General features: G+C 45.2%; 1 protein-coding gene across 5 annotated transcripts in view; it reads left to right on the forward strand.

Annotated features, from left to right (window-relative positions):
• LOC144772438 (nectin-1-like) overlaps nucleotides 1–18,923 on the forward strand; it is a 212,041-nt gene that overhangs the window by 83,446 nt on the left and 109,672 nt on the right. For 2 of the 5 annotated variants that reach the window (XM_078656757.1, XM_078656758.1), the window contains exons 4-6: nucleotides 1,853–2,164; nucleotides 4,787–5,032; nucleotides 11,400–11,645. In XM_078656757.1, the coding sequence (XP_078512883.1) occupies nucleotides 1,853–2,164; nucleotides 4,787–5,032; nucleotides 11,400–11,645 (804 nt within the window). The remainder of the gene's footprint in view (nucleotides 1–1,852; nucleotides 2,165–4,786; nucleotides 5,033–11,399; nucleotides 11,646–18,923) is intronic. The other 3 variants (XM_078656759.1, XM_078656760.1, XM_078656761.1) reach the window with 3 other exon arrangements.

Here is an 18,923-nt window from a genome sequence, read left to right on the forward strand (position 1 = left end):
TTGGTCCCTTTATCTGGCCCATGCTCCATCGCGGTCGACCTGAAGTTGTGACTTTGTGCCGGTCCGGCGCGACCAGATAGCCACAGTTGGCGCTTTGTGTTTTTTGGCACTATTTTCACTTAAATCTTTAAAATTTCATATCGCCGGTCCTTCAGGTTGGATTTGTATCATTTGTTATTAAATAATTGATTACATTTCACCCTGTCATTCTAAATTGGAGTGGAGTTTTTCTTATGTTGTATTTTCACTTTATTACTGTTTGAAGTGTTGCAGAAATACTTTACACATAAGCATCTATGTTATACGTTGTGCCAAGGGATCAGAGGGTTAAGCACAAGTTAATTTTGGGGTTGCTTCTGGTTCACCCTGACAGAGATAGTGGTTCCTGCCTCTCTGCCAGTAACCCACTTTTTAACAGCCCCACAGTGCTTAATTTTAGCTGGTGGTTGCAGTTGGGTCTCACATGTACCACAGGCCTTGATCCAGAGCATGAGAGAAAAAAAACAAAAGAGGGAAAGAATGAGGAAGAGAAAGACAAGAACACCAGTGACAAAGGGAGAAAAGCTCCTACAAGAGTGAGATAAAGGTGCAGGGATTGTCTGGTGATAGATGAAAGAGGCCAGAGGTAGAACCAACACACCGCAGCCTGGGTATTTAGCACCCTGACTTTCGATAGTGTCAGTCGCAGGCATCTGAGCAAAACTTTTGGGCCCTGAAACCTATTTGTTTATCATGTAAGCACTTCCCCTATACTGGCTGTACACCCCCATGCAATTCTAAAAATGTCAATGTGGGGATGGTTATCAACCCAGGAACGAAATAAGGAGCACAGCATAGGCCAGGTTCCAGCACATGTATGGGCATACATCGAACAAGGAAAAAACTAGGAGGTCTGTGAATAAAATAGAGGACTATACTGCTCCCCCATGCCACAGCCCCCCATCTCTGTATGCTACACAGGAGTTACTTGCACCCACCAAAAGACAGCTCCTATCTCTGGAGGCGACTGCACAAAGAAGACAGAATAAGACACGAGGGCATCATGCTGGTCTCAGAATATAACAATGAACTTGGATCCCCTGAAGCCCACAAAACAGAGACACCCGAGCACACCCTCTCCACCGAGTGCAGCTGCTGCCACCTGACCCACCCCACCGCCAGGTGTCCCTTCTTAACTAGGAGCTGCCAGGATGCCATGATGTCCGCCCGCTGCTTGTCAAAGCCCATGGTGTACACCAAGCTGCATTCAGTTGGCATTGATGGATGGGCACAGATCAGACTGGAGTCCAGTGGGGTTGGTTAACTGTCTGCACAGCAGCCATCAACCCTGAGGTACTGCACGTGCCTCTAGTTATCAGCTTGGTCTGGGCACGTGATGCAGGTGGGCTTTGATGATTGGACCCTCACCTACACTGAAATCACATATAACAATATAAACTCAACCGGCTGCTTTGCAACAGGAGGCATTCTCCAGTTACAAAGCAGCTGCAGTTCACATCCTGAAGCAGCAGTCCCGCCCATGTCAATGCCTCCCTTGCTTTACAGGCTGGCAGCCCCTCAGTCGGCCCCTGTCAATCTCTCCCTCTACCCCAGGGTTGGAAAAGGAACCGAAGCCGGCCGTTTAAAATAGAAAGTAAATGCATCTCAAATAATTCTGGCCATGTGGGTCTGACTGGGCCCATCATTCCTTGGGTACCGGTGCATTGCACCGGCTGCACCACGGGTGAGCTACGTGTGAACTATATTGGTGCATGAAATGGTATGTAAGCTAGTCATCTCTGAGTCTGTACGCCTAGCTGCAATACTGTTCAGTGCAATTAACTGCATTCCTTGTTCTCATTTTTTGTTCCAGTAAACAAATACACATTGAATGCAAGGAGTGGCCAGGAGATTGCGATTAACTGCTCGGCCAGACCAAGCACCCAGCTGTCAGCGAGGATCTGGAAGATAACAACGCACAATATGAACTGCATTATGGTTTTCAGAGCACATGATGGAAAAACATTTAAAAACTGCAGTGAGCACCTAAGATGGAAGCCTGGATATGAAACTTTCTCTGTTCTCCTTATAAATCCAGTTGGAATAAAGGATGATGGAATTTATATCTGTGAAACTTCAAATGTGGATGGTACTTACTTCAGCAACATTACGTTGAATGTACAAGGTAAGACTGATGCCAACCAGACAGACCTACAGCTGATTTATTTATTTATTTTTATTTATTTTATTTTGAAAGTTTTATATAGCGCGAACAAGATCTTTGCAGATATCAGAGCGCTTTACACAGCCGGGAATACCAACAAGAGAGTGAAATTAAACGTAATAAATGGTAGGTACGTGAGAGAACAAAGTAGTACAGGTACATCAATAATGTAAATATTACAGATAAATGTGTGCATAGATAGTCATTAACGTCAATAATACAGGTGAAATACATAGTCATAGAGTTCGAGCAGAAGATGCCTGGGTTGCTATAGTAGGTTAGAGCTACTGTTGGTGCGCGTGTGGATGAAAACAGGGGGCTCTGGAGGCCATCAGGTTTGGGGGAAACACTTAAAGGAGGGTCGGGGAGAATGATGCTACTGCCGGTGAAGAGACTGGACAGTAGTCGAGGTAGAGGAAGAGGTGGCACCGGGTGGGACTGGAAGAAGCACCGGGTGCAAGAGCTCCATGGGTAGCAATAAGCAGCCACTGCGTGGAGGTAGAAGGAACAGCAATGAGCAGAGGGCTGTAGTGCTTAACTTGAGCTGGTGGTTACAGTTGGTGCCCACTGGAACCTGTTTCTGGGCGCCAGCACTTATTTGTCCTCATCAGACTTTGACCCAGTACAAGAGAGAGAAAAACCCACAAGGGGGAAGAAGGAGGAAGCCAAAGATGGAAAAAGAATGACAATGGGAGAAAGCCAGAACGTAAAAGAACGTGCTGGAGTGAGTTTGATGGGCAGGGAGTGTCTGGTCATGGATTAAAGATGCATGAGGCGGGAATTCAAGGCTACGAAGGCTTGGTAAGGCTTGGTATGCGCCACCAGGGTCTTCTGCAGTGCTGTTGGCAACTTCTAAGTACAAGTTTGGGGCCCAGCACTTATTATTTTACAAATTAAGCACTGGGGCTGTACGGACAGAAGAAAGCAGCAGACATGAACTCTGTAATAAGTGGCTTTGGCAGCAATCAGAGCGAGCGGGTGGCGAGCCTGGACACTGGTATAGGGGAAGGGGGCACCAGAGGAGGCGCAGAAAGACCAGAGGGAGAACGCAATTCCACACCACGCAACATAATTTCACTACACATAAGACCACACAACACCACATAATTCAACTTCAGCTAATTAAACACTACTCAATACCATATATATATATATATATATATATATATATATATATATATATACCCCACATAAATCCACTCTATGCCACATAACAACAATCCATATACATACACTCCTCACCATGTCACATAATTCCACTAAACATAATTTTACTCAACGCCATACTGTTCCATGCCACACTATTCAACTACACACAAATCCATTCAACATCGTATAATTCAACACCAAAGCACACAATTCCACTCCGCAACACAATTCCACTCCACATCACATACATCCAATTCAAAACAAATAATACAACGGCATACCATAAAATTCAACAGCAAACCACAGAATTAAACTCCATTACATAACACTCCACAACACAAAATACCATTCCACAATTACAGTCCATGACACAATCCCACTCCACATAATTCCAATACACTCAAAAACACATAATTACTAACCACATAATACCACTGCATACATGCCACAGAAATCCACTCCACACCACACAATTCCACACCACATAATGCCACAACTAACAACTCCAAGGTAACTCACATAATTCCACTACACACACATACAGCCACTCCACTCCATAACACATAGGTAAGAAACATTTACATTTACAATGCCAATAGCTTAAACTCTATTTCTTTTTTTTGTAACACCCAAACACACAGATCTGGAGCTTAGCTCCTACATATTTGTTCTTTTTCATCACCAAAGAGGCAAAGCTATCCACATAGTTCCACGCCACACAATTCAACTCCACACATTTCCAATCCACACCACATAATTCAACATCAATCACATAATACAACTCAACAACACAATGAAACACACCACATACATCCAATCAACACCACACAATTCCACATCATGCCACAAAATTCAACAGCACACCACATAATTAAACTTCACTACATACCACTCTACAATACAAATTACCATTCCACATAATTCCACTTCTTAACATGCAACCCTACTCCACATAATTCCAGTACACTCAATACCACATATTTACTACCCAAATAATTCCCCAGCACACCATGCCACATAATTCCACTGCACAGATCCACTCCACACCACACAATTCCACGCCACTCAATAATACAACTAACTAATCCAATCCAACCCACATAATTCCACTACACAACACATCCATATAAGTGAAAAACATTGCAAATTACAATGCCAATAGGTCAAACTCGAACAAATGCGTGACCTATTGCATTTCCTATGCTTGTTAGTTGTTCTCACCTTCCCCCAGCCGCAATCTAAGCCAAACAAAAGTGATGTCTCATTAGTTGATCTCATCCTCCAATCGGCAGCGTTTTCACCAAAGAAATGTGATGTCTCATTTGTTGTTCTTTTCTTCCACTCAGTCGCAATCTGAGCTGCAGTCATATCTCATTGGCCTGCCTTAGCCTGTTAAGCAGTTACTTTAATATAATTGTTCCCTCCTTTTCATAGTCCCTCCTGTGGTTACCCTGACTAGTGAGGACCCCTCAACGGCAGTGTGCCGGGCCTCCGGAGGAAAACCAGCAGCGAACATCTCCTGGCACCCGGCATGCGAGAGCTGCATCACCGAACAGCAAGTTCACCCAGACAAGACAGTGACCGTGGTCAGTACATACAGAGCGAGCAGTGAACATGAGACACTCGTCACATGCGTGGTGTCACATCCAACCTTTTTAGAAGCACAAAACAAGACAGTAGGTAAGGAAAGCATATTCCTTAGTCTCAGGAAAGAATGAATGCTTTGATGTTTCTATTTCAGGTAACATTCCACCTCCCTATGTTAAGTTCCCCTAGATATGTGACTTTTATCGTTTATTGTCAAAAAACAAACATTATGAAAGAGGAGATACGTATCCATCAGATCAAGAGGTTGGGGTAGAGTAGGAAAGCTTTGGAGGTGCAACATAAATACATATGAAACCTATCCAAGCAGGGGAATATCAGGCTGCAAACACATAAAAATGTAATTGTATTTTATTTTATACCATATTATATTTTTATTAAATGCACTGCAAATTATTTTAAGAGATAATTTATTTGAAGAGCTATTAATCATCCACATCCAGTAAAAAATGTGCATTGGGAATGTATATTAGGATTAAAAGGTGACGACGGAATTTATTGGAACCTCAAATGAGGAATCAATTTACCAAATATTTGTACTCCGTGTGTGAATTTATTACTAAAAATGTGAATATATTCCACCAAACATGCAGTACACGTCTGGCATGCAGCCACCAATCGCTTATGTTGGAGACGCAAGCTAACACTCGCAACACTGCTATGGGACTCTTAGCCACTGGGTGATCTGTGGAGGAGTAAGGGGTTCGACAAATGGGATCTCATAGGTATCACACACATAAGAGATTTGTGGGACAAATCGGACATTTAGTCTTTTGCAACGCTGCAGCACCAGTATAAATTGACCGAATCAGAGCGCTTCCGTTACACGCAGGTTCGACATGCACTTCGCACACACTTACAGCCTGCAACCACACAACTGGAATCATCCCCACTGGAAGATAGAGTGCTCGATGGTCATCTCCCTGACAGCACCATTTCACTAATATATAAAAAAAACTGGTGGACAACATCTCGGACCCTCTCTGGGCCCTCCGAGAGAAGTGGACAAGGGATGGCATAGAAATGGATGACGAGGAGTGGCAGGAGGCAGTTTCCTCTCCCCGAGTAGTGGCGATACCAGCTCGTCTCCGACTTGTCCAACTAAAATTTCTCCACGGGAGTTACGTAACGGGGCCCCAATTGGTACGAATGGGAAGGGCAGATGGAGGCGCCTGCAGGCGGGGATGTGGCCAGCTGGGAACCTTTTTCCACATAGTCTGGGAATGCGAACAGATCCAACCCTACTGGCGCGACATTCATGACATCATTAATAAAGTTTTGCCTGTGCTGCTCCGTGAGGAGGCCCGTAGGTGTCTCTTAAACATCTGGGAACCAGCTGATTTAAATGTTTACTTGGCGCAGTGGGTTACGTTGGGGCTCATGCTGGCCAAGAGCAATATTGCCCAGCGGTGGGGGGCGCCACTCCCACCCACAGTTCATGATTGGGGAAAAGACATGGACTGGGCAATGTTCAGAGAAAAGACTGTGTATGTATCACGTGGGTGTCCCAAAAAATGGTCCCGTGTATGGGGCCCGTGCAACTCTTATCGTGGAGAAATATTCCAGCCTCCCTTGGATTGTACTATGGATGACCCCCATCACCCTAGACCTTCCACCATGTATGATTGTATTCTGTGATTCACCTACTGTACCAACGATGCCTATCATATTGCTCCCTCAGTGATGCCATTGTATTGCCAATGTCTGGTTTTTCATGATAAAAAATGTTTTACCAAAAAAAATGTGAATATATTAACTATAGCAGTATCCGTGGAAAGAGCTAGAGTATGGCTGCATCCGAATAGCAGCCTTCACATTGATAGTTATTGTTTCTGGGTGTCAAGTGCTAGGGCACCAAGTTGGAGCAGTGATTAATAAGAGAATAATTAAATTATACCTTTACACTGTTCACTAAAATAGATTACATTTGTAAGTGCTGTGCTGAACTGCACCATTTTGGATGTAGCAGAAGAGAAATAAAGATCCATGCATCTCTTAAAGAATCGGTTCTAACTTAGACAGAATCAGGGATTCAGCTTTTTTTCACTTGTCTTTTCAGCACATTTCCTATCCTTTCTATGGTGGTTGTTATTCTCTTTCCCTCTCTAGGAGCATGACAGTCCGCATAACAGTCCAGATTCCACAGTTTAGGCCTAGGCCTATGTACAGTTTAGTTTAAAATGTAGAACAGGTGGACGACGTGATAGCATTCAATTTTAGGTTTCGCCTGCTTAGGCTTGCGCTGTGCTTGAGAAATCTGTTATTTTTAATACAAACTTAAAAGGCACTTTACATCCTGTCTCCTCTCTTCCCTGGCTTCTCATTCCTTCCTGGCTTCTCATTGGTTCCTGTGCGTGCCACTTACCTTTCCTCCATTTCTATTGGCTGTGTCATATTTTCCTGCATTTGCCAATGCTTCTCTCCTCAGATTCCCGTGGCCGAAATACTGTTACCATCTGCTTTGGTGGAACTATATTTTTATAAAGTTTTGCTTTTTACTCTTACAGCATATTTATACAACAATTTATCACCCAGTGAGATTAAGGGCCATATGTATCATACTTCCGTTTAGCGAATTCCAAATAGCGAATTTTAAGGAATCGCTATTTGGAATTCGCAAAACGGTATGTATGTACAACATCGCTTTTCAATAGCGATTCCTTACCATTCCTAATTTGCGATTAGCAAATTGCTAATCGCAAATTAACCATTCATTTCTATGGGCCAGGAGGCCCATAGGAATGAAAGTGCATTTTACGATTAGCAATTTGCTAATCGCAAATTAGGAATTTCTTTAAGGGTGCAGGGGTGTCTCAAGAACACCCTGCTGCACCCCTGAAAAAGACATTTGGGGGCATATGGCGCACATACATGCCCTAAGGGCATGTATGGGCGTCATATGGCACCTTTGGTTTTTTGTAAAAAAGCTTTTTGAAAAGAATTCGGAACTTACCACCAACTAGAAGTTGGTGGTAATTTGCGAATCCTTAATGGCAATTTTTGAATATTTTTTGTTTGATACATTGCATTTAAGGGATCGCAAAATTTGCGATTCCTTAAGTGCAATCGCAAAATAAGGAATAGCAAATTTTGCAATTTCTTATTTTGCATCAAACATGTTTGATACATACCATTTATCTAATTAGCATTCGCAAAGGCCGAAATTCGCAGAATTTCGGCCTTTGCGAATGCTAATTAGCTTGATACATATGGCCCTAAGTGATTTGCATAGAATCCCAGAATGTTGCGCAGCACAGCTGAGACTCGAACGTGGAACTCCAGCTCTCGAGTCAGCAGCTCTGGCCGCTGCGCCACATCCTTCCCCCTCCCGTGTTACCTGTCAGGGGGGTCTTTCCTTCTGCTGGACGATGATTGATGAAAACAGCACTTTATTCATTTAATAGGCGAAAATGATGCATTACCAATACTTTTGCTCTCAGCACAAGTATTTCAATTTCATGATCCTGCATTTTGCAGTATGCCAGAGAAAGAATACAGCCATAAAGCAAACTCTGTAGTGCCGGATCTAATTTCTTCTGTTAAGTCATAACGGCAGAAAACTGTCAAAAAATATGCTTCAGGTGATAAGGAAATTTCCAAACCCGAATATGCCTGACACCGCCTATTCCTAATACACCTGTATTTTGTGACAAGCTTGCATTATTTTTACAAAGAAATTTACTGATATCTACAAATGCATCAAGAAAACTATACAGGGGACAGTGAAACGTCCATCCTTTACCGAAAGGTATGAATAGACAAATTCTAGTAGATGGGCTTTGCTTGCAGAATTTGTAGTAAAAAGACTGCGTTTAGGTCATCAATGAGGCCTTCAGACATCCTGATAGGATTTCAAAGGTTATTGTGCTGACCCTTACTTCCCTCTTGAACAGTTAATTCTCAGAACAACAGGTTCCTTCCAGCTGGAAAATAGTCAGTGATGGAGCCCTCTTGAAGTAGCTGAAAGTGGCCAGAGGACATTAGAGCACTTTACCTGAGCACCAGGTCAGATTCATTTTTTTTTAGGAGCACGGAGATTAACTGCCCAGAATCACAGGTTGTTCGTTATAGAAGTTCTTTTCATGACATATTGTGGCACAATTTCGATGCCAATTGGCACGGTTATCATCTTTAGGAAATGTCGGCAAATGTCTGCAATTAAAAAATAGATACAGATCTAATCTTACTTCATTTAAGGCTGAAACCATGGCAGTTTCTGTCCAAGGCCTGGTGTGGTGTCACTTTATCATAAATCTTTGTACTTTGTTAGTAATAATTATGCTGCTTGACTTTTTCTGCAGAATATTATGTTCCATTTTTTCCATGTTTGTTTCTGATATATCAGTAGAAGTCACTATCATTCATGTTGGCCAGTAGGGAGTTAGTAAAATATGTACCGTATTGCATAAAAATGAAAAAGGCATTACTGCATTCATTGAAGCTATATATGGCTAGAAATAATAGTTTCAAAGCAGAGTTAGACAAACTTTCAGAAAAGCCACTAGAGGGGTATATTCACAAGAATGTGTGATAACTACTGCAAGAGTAGCGTAACGCAACTTTCAACATCGCAGTCCATCGTGGGAAAGTAATCCCGTGGCAACGTGGAATACACAAAGCGGCGGTAGCATGCGATAAACACCAGACAACGTAGCAAATGTCCGTGTGAAAATCAATGCCACACCGCAAAATTGCGATACGCGAACGCAAAAAAAATGCAATGAGGCCAAACGGGGTATAAAAGTGGTGAAAATCAGCCACAGGTCTGCAAATCCCACGCGTCTGGCGGGACAATGCTCTATGAATACCTCCGGTTATATACACCAGAAACAAGCCAAAGCACGTAGCAACATGGATACACCCTGACCCAGCGCAGAGTCCAACTCGAACCCCACAACCCTCACAGACTACCAGCAAGGATAACAGGGTCGGGGAAGGCCAAGGAGAAGAGGGAGAGAAAGACGCGGTGCAAACCGCAGGAAAACAAGACCAGCGTTACAGAGGTGACAGAACACTAACAGCAACTGACACACTAGCAGACCACCTGGATTGCAGTCAGAGTGCCGAGGAGGCCAATAGGCGCCGACATGACGTGACCACCTAAACCAGGCACCAACCCGCTGCCAGGAAGGGAGCATCGATGACAGGAGGTGGCAGTCCAGCGCCACAGGAGCAGTTGGAGGAAACCCAGGCCACAGTCATCAGTGTGGAGACGATGCAAGGAGTAGGGAGTACGGACCCAGCACAAGAGGACCTGACACAACATCAACAGGGAGTGCAACGAACAGAGACTGGGGGACGGGGGGAGATGGGCACAATGGCATACATGCACAACGAGACGTAGCACACTGCACACCCACAAACACCCAGGATCATGTCCCAGATCCCCTTGGCACACAGCAGCACACATTGAAAGCACCAACAGCACACCCACATTGACGACAAAGTGGAACAAAGCGCATAGCCGACACTGCAGAACAGAGGACACATTTGGCTCCGCACATGCACACAAACATGCACACTACATCTGACAGTGCCGGAAACAGGAAAATGGAAATGTACGCGTACGACCTCATATCGGCCATGTAGTCCAAATGAACACTGTCCTGCAGAAGAATCCAGCACCCCCAAAACAGTCACAATGTACATTGCCATGCAGTCAGCATGCAATGCAGCACAATGTACCAACACATATGTCAACACAAATCCCACACGCACCTCCCCTTCACATCTCAGAGGGGCACACATCACCTCCAGCAGAGCACAAAACACAACACATCAGTGATGCCGGAGAGGACCACCACACCGTCGACACCGACGCACTACAACAGCCCATGGACATCTCATACAACCCCCCACCAGGACTCTGCCTGCCAAGCAACTCAGGGGGGAACACCGAGCCTGTAACAGACAACAGACCACACAACAGATTCCTCTTGTTACCTTACCCTGTTGCATTTATACTCATAAATGCGGAATAGTTCAAGGATACATGTCATAAGCAGAAGTTCAAATTAACATTTCAATTGTGTATACGTATTATGAGTACGCTAATTTTTGTAAATGCTAATATTGATTGATATGCTAGGTTGCCTTCTATACCTGTTCTCGCAGGATATACATGCATAACAATGAACGCCACGTTTCGTATGGGAAAACGAGAACACTTATGTTTTATATACTGTATACTCAGGCTGTGGAATTAGTATTACCTAATGCATATGTCGAGTTAGAAATCATTCCCTCAACATCCCACAAAAGTGATGTCTCATTAGTTGATCTCATCCTCCAATCGGCAGCGTTTTCAGCCAAAGAAATGTGATGTCTCATTTGTTGTTCTTTTCTTCCACTCACTCGCAATCTGAGCTACAGTCATATCTCTTTGGCCTGCCTTAGCCTGTTAAGCAGTTACTTTAATATAATTGTTCCCTCCTTTTCATAGTCCCTCCTGTGGTTACCCTGACTAGTGAGGACCCCTCAACGGCAGTGTGCCGGGCCTCCCGAGGAAAACCAGCAGCGAACATCTCCTGGCACCCGGCATGTGAGAGCTGCATCACCGAACAGCAAGTTCACCCAGACAGGACAGTGACCGTTGTCAGTACATACAGAGCGAGCAATGAAAATGAAACACTCGTCACATGCGTGGTGTCACATCCAACCTTTTTAGAAGCACAAAACAAGACAATAGGTAAGGAAAGCATATTCCGTAGTCTCAGGAAAGAATGAATGCTTTGATGTTTCTATTTCAGGTAACATTCCACCTCCCTATGTTAAGTTCCCCTAGATATGTGACTTTTATCATTTATTGTCGAAAACCAAACATTATGAAAGAGGAGATACGTATCCATCAGATCAAGAGGTTAGGGTAGAGAAGGAAAGCTTTGGAGGTGCAACATAAATACATATGAAACCTATCCAAGCAGGGGAATAGCAGGCTGCAAACACATAAAAATGTAATTGTATTTTATTTTATACCATATTATATTTTTATTAAATGCACTGCAAATTATTTTAAGAGATAATTTATTTGAAGAGCTATTAATTATCAACATCCAGTAAAAAATGTTCATTGGGAATGTATATTAGGATTAAAAGGTGACAACTGAATTTATTGGAACCTCAAATGAGGAATCAATTTACCAAATATTTGTACTCCGTGTGTGAATTTATTACTAAAAATGTGAATATATTCCACCAAACATGCAGTACACATCTGGCATGCAGCCACCAATCGCTTATGTTGGAGACGCAAGCTAACACTCGCAACACTGCTATGGGACTCTGAGCCACTGGGTGATCTGTGGAGGAGTAAGGGGTTCGACAAATGGGATCTCATAGGTATCACACACATAAGAGATTTGTGGGACAAATCGGACATTTAGTCTTTTGCAACGCTGCAGCACCAGTATAAATTGACCGTATCAGAGCGCTTCCGTTACATGCAGGTTCGACATGCACTTCGCACACACTTACAGCCTGCAACCACACAACTGGAATCATCCCCACTGGAAGATAGAGTGCTCGATGGTCATCTCCCTGACAGCACCATTTCACTAATATATAAAAAAAACTGGTGGACAACATCTCGGACCCTCTCTGGGCCCTCCGAGAGAAGTGGACAAGGGATGGCATAGAAATGGATGACGAGGAGTGGCAGGAGGCAGTTTCCTCTACCAGAGTAGTGGCGATACCAGCTCGTCTCCGACTTGTCCAACTAAAATTTCTCCACGGGAGTTGCGTAACGGGGCCCCAATTGGTACGAATGGGAAGGGCAGATGGAGGCGCCTGCAGGCGGGGATGTGGCCAGCTGGGAACCTTTTTCCACATAGTCTGGGAATGCGAACAGATCAACCCTACTGGCGCGACATTCATGACATCATTAATAAAGTTTTGTCTGTGCTGCTCCGTGAGGAGGCCCGTAGGTGTCTCTTCAACATCTGGGAACCAGCTGATTTAAATGTTTGCTTGACGCAGTGGGTTACGTTGGGGCTCATGCTGGCCAAGAGGAATATTGCCCAGCGGTGGGGGGCGCCGCTCCCACCCACAGTTCATGATTGGGGAAAAGACATGGACTGGGCAATGTTCAGAGAAAAGACTGTGTATGTATCACGTGGGTGTCCGAAAAAATGGTCCCGTGTATGGGGCCCGTGGAACTCTTTTCGTGGAGAAATATGCCATCCTCCCTTGGCTCGTACTATGGAGGACCCCCATCACCCTAGACCTTCCACCATGTATGATTGTATTCTGTGATTCACCTACTGTACCAACGATGCCTATCGTATTGGTCCCTCAGTGATGCCATTGTATTACCGATGTCTGTTTTTTCTTGATAAAAAATGTTTTACCCAAAAAAAATGTGAATATATTAACTATAGCAGTATCCGTGGAAAGAGCTAGAGTATGGCTGCATCCGAATAGCAGCCTTCACATTGATAGTTATTGTTTCTGGGTGTCAAGTGCTAGGGCACCGAGTTGGAGCAGTGATTAATAAGAGAATAATTAAATTATACCTTTACACTGTTCACTAAAATAGATTACATTTGTAAGTGCTGTGCTGAACTGCACCATTTTGGATGTAGCAGAAGAGAAAGAAAGATCCATGCATCTCTTAAAGAATCGGTTCTAACTTAGACAGAATCAGGGATTCAGCTTTTTTTCACTTGTCTTTTCAGCACATTTCCTATCCTTTCTATGGTGGTTGTTATTCTCTTTCCCTCTCTAGGAGCATGACAGTCCAGATTCCACAGTTTAGGCCTAAGCCTATATACAGTTTAGTTTAAAATGTAGAACGGTTGGAAGACGTGATAGCATTCGATTTTAGGTTTCGCCTCCATAGGCTTGCGCTGTGCTTGAGAAATCTGTTAATTTTAATACAAACTTAAAAGGCACTTTACATCCTGTCTCCTCTCTTCCCTGGCTTCTCATTCCTTCCTTGCTTCTCATTGGTTCCTGTGCGTGCCACTTACCTTTCCTCCATTTCTATTGGCTGTGTCATATTTTCTTGCATTTGCCAATACTTCTCTTCTCAGTTTCCCGTGGCCGAAATACTGTTACCATCTGCTTTGGTGGAACTATATTTTTATAAAGTTTTGCTTTTTACTCTTACAGCATATTTATACAACAATGTATCACCCAGTGAGATTAAGTGATTTGCATAGAATCACAGAATGTTGCGCAGCGCAGCTGAGACTCGAACGTGGAACTCCGGCTCTCGAGTCAACAGCTCTGGCCGCTGCGCCACATCCTTTCCCCTCCCGTGTTACCTGTCAGGGGGGTCTTTCCTTCTGCTGGACGATGATTGATGAAAACTGCGCTTTATTCATTTCATAGGCGAAAATGATGCATTACCAATACTTGTTTTTTTGTGCTCTCAGCACAAGTATTTCAATTTCATGATCCTGCATTTTGCAGTATGCCAGAGAAAGAATACAGCTATAAAGCAAACTCTGTAGTGCCGGATCTAATTTCTTCTGTTAAGTCATAACGGCAGAAAACTGTCAAAAAAAATGCTTCAGGTGATAAGGAAATTTCCAAACCCGAATATGCCTGACACCGCCTATTCCTAATACACCTGTATTTTGTGACAAGTTTGCATTATTTTTACAAAGAAATTTACTGATATCTTTAAATGCATCAAGAAAACTATACAGGGGACAGTGAAACGTCCATCCTTTACCGAAAGGTATGAATGGACAAATTCTAGTAGATGGGCTATGCTTGCAGAATTTGTAGTAAAAAGACTGCGTTTAGGTCATCAATGAGGCCTTCTGACATCCTGATAGGATTTCAAAGGTCATTGTGCTGACCCTTACTTCCCTCTTGAACAGTTAATTCTCAGAACAACAGGTTCCTTCCAGCTGGAAAATAGTCAGTGATGGAGCCCTCTTGAAGTAGCTGAAAGTGGCCAGAGGACATTAGAGCACTTTACCTGAGCACCAGGTCAGATTCATATTTTTTTTAGGAGCACGGAGATTAACTGCCCAGAATCACAGGTTGTTCCTTATAGAAGTTCTTTTCATGGCATATTGTGGCACAATTTCGATGCCAATTGGCACGGTTATCTTCTTTAGGAATTGTCGGCAAATGTCTGCAATTAAAAAATAGATACAGATCTAATCTTACTTCATTTAAGGCTGAAACCATGGCAGTTTCTGTCCAAGGCCTGGTGTGGTGTCCCTTTATCATAAATCTTTGTACTTTGTTAGTAATATTTATGCTGCTTGACTTTTTCTGCAGAATATTGTGTTCCATTTTTTCCATGTTTGTTTCTGATATATCAGTAGAAGTCACTATCATTCATGTTGGCCAGTAGGGAGTTAGTAAAATATGTACCGTATTGCATAAAAATGAAAAAGGCAATACTGCATTCATTGAAGCTATATATGGCTAGAAATAATAGTTTCAAAGCAGAGTTAGACAAAGTTTCAGAAAAGCCACTGAGGGGTATATTCACAATAACGTATGATAACTACCGCAAGAGTAGCGTAACGCAACTTTCAACATCGCAGTCCATCGTGGGAAAGTAATCCCGTGGCAACGTGGAATACACAACGCGGCGGTAGCATGCGATAGACACCAGACAACGCAGCAAATGTCCGTGTGAAAATCAATGCCACACCGCAAAATTGCAATACACAAACGCAAAAAAAATGCAATGAGGCCAAACGCGGTATAAAATTTGCGAAAATCAGCCACAGGTCTGCAAATCCCACGGTTCTGGAGGGACAATGCTCTATAAATACCTTTGGTTATATACACCAGAAACAAGCCAAAGCACGTAGCAACATGGATACACCCTGACCCAGCGCAGAGTCCAGCTTGAACCCCACAACCCTCACAGACTACCAGCAAGGATCAACAGGGTCGGGGAAGGCCAAGGAGAAGAGGGAGAGAAAGACGAGGTGCAAACCGCAGGAAAACAAGACCAGCGTTACAGAGGTGACAGAACACTAACAGCAACTGACACACTAGCAGACCACCTGGATTGCAGTCAGAGTGCAGAGGAGGCCAATAGGCGCCGACATGACGTGACCACCTAAACCAGGCACCAACCCGCTGCCAACAGGAAGGGAGCATCGGCGACAGGAGGTGGCAGTCCAGCGCCACAGGAGCAGTTGGAGGAAACCTAGGCCACAGTCATCAGTGTGGAGACGATGCAAGGAGTAGGGAGTACGGACCCAGCACGAGAGGACCTGACACAACATCAACAGGGAGTGCAACGAACCGAGACTGGGGGACGGGGGGAGATGGGCACAATGGCATACATGCACAACGAGGCGGAGCACACTGCACACCCACAAACACCCAGGATCATTTCCCAGACCCCCTTGGCACACTGCAGCACACACTCAAAGCACGAACAGCACGCCCACATTGACGACAAAGTGGAACAAATCGCATAGCCGACACTGCAGAACAGAGGACACATTAGCTCCGCACATGCACACAAACATGCACACTACATCTGACAGTGCTGGAAACAGGAAAATGGAAATGTACGCGTATGACCTCATATCGGCCATGTAGTCCAAATGAACACTGTCCTGCAGAAGAATCCAGCACCCCCAAAATAGTCACAATGTACATTGCCATGCAGTCAGCATGCAATGCAGCACAATGTGCCAACACATATGTCAACACAAATTCCACACGCACCTCCCCTTCACATCTCAGAGGGGCACACATCACCTCCAGCAGAGCACAAAACACAACACAGCAGGAAGCATCCGCAAGCACAGCTGGCTCACAATACTTCACCCACCCACACATGGCACCCCAATAGCATGCGTCAGAATGCCAAAAGGAGGTGGCCCAACAGGTGTGGGTGGGGACCGAACCCATTGAATGTGAACCAGGACACATACATAGGGGTATAACACCCTACAGTGCCCACCCACACCCCACTAAGGAGACCCACACTGCCATAGAGACAGATGCAGATGCACAGTCGCAGCACAGAACCACGCCGAGGGGCGCACATATAGCAGTCTTGCACCCATGTTGGCTGTGCGTACGACGGCACTGGCCACTCCCCTCACAAATTGAGTGGGTGGCGACAAAGCTACTTGTCCAAGCCCAAACCTGCTGCCTCCGGTGACATGTCTGCATCCGTTGTACACAGCACAATGTAAAGTCATAGGGCCCAGGGCCCACGCGCATACTACAGGACCACAGGGACACATGCAGAGATCATGTTGCACTGGCTACGGGCACATGCGCCGCGGCCCTTTTATTGGCAGGGCCACATGTACAGTGACACCTGTGCTGGATGTGTGTGTGGTGAGTGTAAGCAGACCACCTGGATTGCAGTCAGAGTGCCGAGGTGGCCAATAGGCGCCGACATGAAGTGACCATCTAAACCAGGCACCAACCCGCTGCCAACAGGAAGGGAGCATTGGCGACAGGAGGTGGCAGTCCAGCGCCACAGGAGCAGTTGGAGGAAACCCAGGCCACAGTCATCAGTGTGGAGACGATGTAAGGAGTAGGGAGTATGGACCCAGCGCGAGAGGACCTGACATAACATCAACAGTGAGTGCAACGAACAGAGACTGGGGGACGGGGGAGATGGGCACAATGGCATACATGCACAACGAGGCGTAGCACACTGCACACCCACAAACACCCAGGATCATGTCCCAGATCCCCTTGGCACACTGCAGCACACACTCAAAGCACGAACAGCATACCGACATTGACGACAAAGTGGAACAAAGCGCATAGCCGACACTGCCGAACAGAGGACACATTTGGCTCTGCACATGCACACAAACAGGCACACTACATCTGACAGTGCCGGAAACACGAAAATGGAAATGTACGCGTACGACCTCATATCGGCCATGTAGTCCAAATGAACACTGTCCTGCAGAAGAATCCAGCACCCCCAAAACAGTCACAATGTACATTGCCATGCAGTCAGCATGCAATGCAGCACAATGTGCCAAAACATATGTCAACACAAATCCCACATGCACCTCCCCTTCACATCTCAGAGGGGCACACATCACCTCCAGCATAGCACAAAACACAACACATCAGTGATGCCGGAGAGGACCGTCGACACCGACGCACTACAACAGCCCATGGACATCTCACACAACCCCCCACCAGGACTCTGCCTGCCAAGCAACTCAGGGGGGAACACCGAGCCTGTAACAGACAACAGACCACACAGCGGGAAGCATCCGAAAGCACAGCTGGCTCACAATACTTCACCCACCCACACATGGCACCCCAATAGCATGCGTCAGCATGCCAAAAGGAGGTGGCCCAACAGGTGTGGGTGGGGACCGAACCCATTGAATGTGAACCAGGACACATACATAGGGGTCTAACACCCTACAGTGCCCACCCACACCCCACTAAGGAGACCCACACTGCCATAGAGACAGATGCAGATGCACAGTCGCAGCACAGAACCACGCCGAGGGGCGCACATATAGCAGTCTTGCACCCATGTTGGCTGTGCGTACGACGGCACTGGCCACTCCCCTCACAAATTGAGTGGGTGGCGACAAAGCTACTTGTCCAAGCCCAAACCTGCTGCCTCCGGTGACATGTCTGCATCCGTTGTACACAGCACAATGTAAAGTCGTAGGGCCCAGGGCCCACACGCATACTACAGGACCACAGGGACACATGCAGAGATCATGTTGAACTGGCTACGGGTGTAGGAGAGTAGGGTCTGCTATCCTATGGTCACCCCAAATTTTTGCTTTTTGCTTCACTGGTTTATGACTTAATGTGGCTGTGGGCCTGCTAATCAGACCCACAGCCTGCTGTTCTCTCTCTAAATTGTTACCCATGTACTTTAGGTGCATAACGACATTGGAACTGGTTCACCTTATTGGCCCCTGTAACAGTGTACCCAGGTACCCAGGGCATAGGTGCTTCCAAGGCCTACCAGGGGCTGCAGCATGTATTGTGCCACCCCTGGCCTGGCCTCCATATTTGACACAACTGGCTG

The sequence above is a fragment of the Lissotriton helveticus genome, chromosome 8, assembly GCF_964261635.1.
Source record: "Lissotriton helveticus chromosome 8, aLisHel1.1, whole genome shotgun sequence".
Taxonomy (NCBI): domain Eukaryota; kingdom Metazoa; phylum Chordata; class Amphibia; order Caudata; family Salamandridae; genus Lissotriton; species Lissotriton helveticus.